This window comes from Vombatus ursinus, unplaced genomic scaffold, assembly GCF_900497805.2.
Source record: "Vombatus ursinus unplaced genomic scaffold, bare-nosed wombat genome assembly UNPS02014791.1, whole genome shotgun sequence".
Lineage (NCBI taxonomy): Eukaryota > Metazoa > Chordata > Mammalia > Diprotodontia > Vombatidae > Vombatus > Vombatus ursinus.
The window spans coordinates 19,340,212-19,346,081 of NW_020954569.1; the positions used below are offsets into that span (position 1 = coordinate 19,340,212).

At 40.8% G+C, this 5,870-nt stretch overlaps 1 protein-coding gene across 1 annotated transcript; it reads left to right on the forward strand.

Moving 5' to 3' along the window:
• The first annotated feature begins 771 nt into the window (after positions 1-771).
• LOC114048176 (60S ribosomal protein L11-like) lies at positions 772-1,329 on the forward strand. The gene has a single exon (XM_027869111.1). It carries the CDS (start codon positions 772-774, stop codon positions 1,306-1,308), a length of 537 nt encoding a protein of 178 aa, XP_027724912.1. The 3' UTR covers positions 1,309-1,329.
• Positions 1,330-5,870: the final 4,541 nt, after the last annotated feature.

The window sequence follows — 5,870 nt, forward strand, 5'->3', positions numbered from 1 at the left end:
GCTAGCCTGTAGGGTTTATGCTTTGCAAAATCCGCGGGTGCCCAATGTTTTCTTCACTTCCCAGAAAGTAGCTAAAGAAGATGCATCAAAGATATTTGCCCTCTTTTGGATCTCACCCACTTCAAGTCCAGCAAACAGGAATAGAGGTGTAGTATGGTCCTCAGTCTAGTTATTCTTCAAAGGGATCACAGGCCATAGGTAGAGATTAACATAAAGTGTGGGAAATAGGCATTTTCTGTGTCTCCTAGACACCACATTCCAGGAATGTGGTGCCAGGAATTTCACATTTGATTGTCAAGAGAATTCCCTTTAGTGACTTTGGCCCAGGTCTCACAATATAGGGTATCTAAGTGACTGCCACAATCATACTGGGGCCATTCTATCCTATAAAATGGACTCTAGTGACAATACCCACTGAAAACTCTGTCATAGACATAGACCTCTCCTGAGTTATCTTATAAGAGTAGACCAACACAACGTCTGACCATGGTTCACAGCCATTTCTCATTTTCTCCCACTAACTGAGGTATAAGTAAGAATCCACCATTCTGGAGAGCAATTTGGAACTATGCCCAAAAGGCTATCACACCCTGCACAACCTTTGATCCAGCAATACCATTATTAGATCTGTATCCCAAAGAATTCATGAAAAGGGGAAAAGGATTCACATGTACAAAAATATTTATAGAAGTTCTCTTTGTGGTAGTAAAGAATTGGAAACTGAGGGGATGTCCATCAATTTGGGGAATGGCTCTCTTCCGGTTCTATACCATGGCACAAGACCAGGGTGAAAAGGAAAGCCCCATGCAGGAACTGCGTTTCCATAAGCTCTGCCTCAACATCTATGTTGGGGAGAGTGGGGACCGACTAACGCGGGTGACCAAAGTGTTAGAGCAACTCACAGGCCAAACCCCAGTGTTCTCCAAAGCTAGCTATACTATCAGGTCTTTTGGAATCAGGAGGAACGAGAAGATCGCCGTTCACCGTACAGTCTGTGGGGCCAAAGCTGAAAAGATTCTGGAGAAGGGGCTGAAGGTGCGAAAATATGAGTTAAGGAAAAATAACTTCTCAGACACTGAAAACTTTGGCTTTGGGATCCAAGAGCATATCGATCTGGGGATTAAATGTGACCCGATCATCAGCATCTATGGATTGGACTTCTATGTGGTGCTGCGCAGGCCCGGGTTCAGCATTGCAGACAAGAAGTGTAGGACAGGCTGCATTGGGGCCAAACACAGAATTGGCAAAGAGGAAGCCATGCACTGGTTCCAGCAGAAGTACAATGGCATCATCCTTCCTGGCAAATAAAGTCCTGTTTTCTATTAAAAGGTCAATAAAATGGTCACTAAAATTGAAAAAAAAAAGAATTCAAAACTGAGGGGATGCCCATCAATTGGGGAATGGCTGAACAAGCCATGGTGTATGAATGTAATGGAATACTATTGTTCCATAAGAAGTGATGAGCAGGTGTATTTCAGAAAAAAAAATTGGAAAGACTTACATAAACTGAAACTGATTGAAGTGAGCAGAACCAGGAGAACACTGTACACAGTAATAATAACATTTTGTAATAACCAACTTTGATAAACTTAGCTCTTCCCAGCAATTCAATGATCTAAGACAATTTTGAAAAACTCATGATAGAAAATGCTATCCACATCCAGAGAAAGAACTATGGAGTCTGAATGCAGATCAAAGCATAATATTTTCTCTCTCTCTCTCTCTCTCTTTTCTTTCTCGTGGTTTTCTCCTTTGCTTCTGATTCTTCTTTACAATATGTGGAAGGAAGTATATGGAAATATGTTTAATGTGATTATAAATATATATCCTATATCAGATTGCATGCCATCTTGGGGAAGGTTGAGTGAGGGGGAAAATTTGGACCTCAAAATCTTATAAAAGTGAATGTTAAAAACTAAAAATTAATTAATAAAAAAAAGAAGAAATATTAAATCCTATCCAGGACTTTCAGTTCAAGAGACCAGTGTGGCCAGCGGAGAAAACCGATCATACTTGGTGACTAACTACAGACTAGCAGATGTTAAACCAAGTTGGGGACAAAATTACTCCCACTCTACCAGACCGAGTGACTATGACTAAAATTTTGGTGGCTACACTTGGTGAATGATATGCTAACTTCTCCACTGTATTGGTGATATTATTATTTTCTTTTTGGCTAGGCAATGGAGTTAAGTGACTTGCCTAGGGTCACACAGCTAGTGAGTGTTTTGTGTCTGAGGCTGGATTTGAACTCAGGTCCTCCTGAGTCCAGGACTGGTGCTCTATCTACTGTGCCACCTAGCTGCCCCTATTGATGATATTATTAAAGTGAAAACAACTGAGACAAAACTGCCCTGAAAGCCCTGAGGGCCCAAATGAACCAAGATTGGTGAGCAGTTAATCCACACAAGATATGAGGACTATCCTAAGAAGTCAAATTTCTTGGAGGCACAATGGGCAGTGGCCCAGAGAAACATCCCTGAGAAAATCAGGAAACTACTGGTCCTGAAGTAATCAACAACCAACAAAGAAGCACAGTTCTTGATTAGACAGTTTGGCTACTGGTAGCAGCACATTCCACATTTAGAGGTCATTATAAGATCACTCTATGCAGTAACCTGACATACTGAATGAATTAAGTGGGGACCACAGTAACAAGCTGCATTGGAAATTGCTCAACAGGACCTTTCATTTGGGTTCCTGTCACATACAGATGCTATAGAACTCTAGGTATCAAGTACCCTAGTAGCAGGAAAAGGAAGCCTATGGCAGAAGAATGCAACTGCAACTCAGGGACCTCTGGGTTTCTAAACCAAAACATTAACAGGGGCAATGGTCATTTGCATTCCCCTTGAGAAGCAATTATTAGTCTGTTATTAGGCCCTGTCTGAGACAGAGGGACTGACCAAGGACATTTCTGTGACATTGAATCCTGAGATGTCCATATTCCAGTGAGTTCTCAATGAGACAAAGTCCTACAATGCAAGAAGCATAGTAGAAATCAGTTTTAAAATGGAAATGGCATACTTCAAGTTCAGCAAAGCCTGGACCCAGAGGAGTACCCAGATAAGCTACACAAATAGATGGCCATCAAAGCACCCAGAGATAATTTGTCTAAATCTAACCCATTCTCTACACCCCCAGAGTATTTGGGCCCTTGTCTGACCAACATCCCAGAGGATGCAGAGATCTGGTTTACTGATAAAAACTTTCGCATTAAATATCATCATATCTGATGGAGCATAGCAGCAATCAAAGTGCCCCAAGGTGAGATTTATACTACTCATGATAATTGCTTCATCAGCTTAATGGACAAAGCTTCATGCAAGTGCTCTCAAAATGGGCACTTAAAAGGAGATTATCATCTATACTGACTCTAGTTGTAACTAACGGCCTAGTCATCTGGTCCAGTCAATGCCTGGAAAATAATTGGAAAGTCAAGTGGGAAGAATGTGGGAAGAATCCTTGTGGGCTTTCACAGCAACTGAACTGAAAAGCCAGCAGCTATATGTCATTCATATATCTGCCCAATGAAAGGGACCTTTCCTTAAGAAATCCCAGTGGAATTACATTAGTTGTACTCAACAAATCACCTCAGTAGCAGGATGCATCCATTCCCAAACTGACCACAGAAATGAACACAATATGTAGAACTAGACTCATGAGACAGGCCACCAACATCTATGATATATTTTATAACAATAGATACCTTCCTTATTCAAAGTATGGGGTTTTTCAGCTCTACACCAATTCAAAGGCTATCATCTATCTTTTTGGAAAGAACATATGCTGTTGCCTTGGCTGTCTTTATTATATTTCTAGTGACTCAATTTACTACTACTCAGATCTAAAAATGGAACCAAAATCAGGACATAAAATGAGTCTCCCATGCCTCGTAACACCCACAAGAAGGGGACATTGTGCATTTGATGGAAAAGATACTTGGAACAAGGTATATGCTCAAGTGAATGCATGCAGTTCCTTTCTGGCTGGACAGAGTGCCTGGGTCAGGTATTCTACTCTTTAAACATCTCAGTCCTCCACAAAGATTGTTGTTGTTGAGTCATTTCTGACTCTCCATGGCCCCATTTGGTGTTTTCTTGGCAAAGAGACTATAGTGATTTTCCATTTCCTTTCCCAGTTCATTTTACAAATGAGGAACAAAGACAGTGTTAAATGACTTGCCCTGGCTTACCCAGCTACTAAGTTTTTGAGGCCAGATTTGAACTCAGGACCTTATGATTCCAGGGCCAGTGCTCCATCCACTGTGCCACTTAGCTGCCATTCATGAGGGTAAGTCTTGATTATCTTAGATAATAGCTAAACAATCATCAAGAGGTAGAAGGAAGGAAGACTCTAGATTACAATTGGTAGTGCATAACCCAATGGCTACATGCCTAAACTCACCCTCCTTTATTTTACCCAAACTATTCCAGCAGGGTAATGGACAAACTACTCGGTAGACTCCATCAGTCAAGGTGGTACTGATACCAGTTTGGATGCATTGATCAGTGTTGGCCATTAACAGTCTGGCTGAGAAACTATCCATCTTTTACATCAATCCTGCCTAAGATATCACTTACCTTCTCCAGGATAGCCAATTTATAACCAGGAGAGCTTATTGGGACCATACAACTATGCAAACTGCTGTCAAAGAAGTATAGGGGTTCCCATGCAAGGGGAGTAATTTGGTGGAAACTCTAAGGTGGCGGTGATAAATGGATCCTAGGCAAAATGATGCTACTGGTCACTGTGGGGAACATTGTAGATCTGTCCTACTGGATAGTTCACCTATAGGGAAGGGAAGTGACTAGACTTCCTAGAAGGTAATGTGTAGGTGGGTGGGGAGGAGAACACTAGACTCTGATTTTTACCCTTCACTTTATTTCCACTGGTAAAATTTGCTTTTCACAGGGACTGTTGTGCATATGTGTGTATGTGTGTGCACATGTGTGTGCATGTGTGTTTTCCCCCAAGTATCCTATGCCTTACTTAACCAAGAGCAATAGCTGTAGCAGCTAACTTTAGCAACACATGGATAGGTCACCTGGCTCCAGGACTACCTGATGGGTAGATCTGAACTGCCATCCAAACTCTGTCTCTCTACTTGATAAACCAGCCCAAATCCCAATCCTGATCTGTGATATGCTACAATGATTTCAGCACCAGCTCACCAATTTCTTCACCTCATACATGCCACAGATGGGAGAACTTTTGATCCATATAATAATAATAGTTAACATTTATATAGTACTTTGTATGAGCCAGGTGCTGTGCTAAGTACTTTACAATTATTATCTTATTTGATTTTCATAATAACCATGGCAGGTTGGGTGCTATTATTATCCCTATTTTATATATGAGGAAACTGAGGCAAACAGAGGTTGTGACTTGTCCAGAATCATCTATCTAGTAAGTATCTGAGTACAGATTTGAACTGAGGATTTCCTAACTGTAGGCCAAATACTCTATCCACTGAACTACCTAGCTTTCTGTAAGCTGGGACCAGGGTGGGGTTGTCAGAGAGTGAAACCTTGTTTAACTGGTATAGTATCAGATACCTATTTCAGCTTTTTGCTGAAATGATACTATTAGGGTTAACTCTCCTCATTCACTATTCTCCATTCTTACTTCCTTGTTTTGCATCCAAATCTCTTTATTAGCTATTTTAAAGAATACTTTCTTTTTACTAGTCCTATAGATAACAGGGTAGTCTCCCATTGGTTTTATATTGTCTCCTCTAAAACTTCTAGCTTTATAATCCATGGCAAGTCATTTAACTTTTGTTTGCCCTTTTCTTCACCTGTAAAATGGGGATAATAGTATTGCTTACCTCCCAGGGTAAATGTGAGCATCAAATGAAAGAATTC

Coding starts and splice junctions, on each gene's coding strand:
- LOC114048176 (XM_027869111.1), top strand. CDS start 772: ATGGCACAAGACCAGGGTGAAAAGGAAAGCCCCATGCAGGAACTGCGT.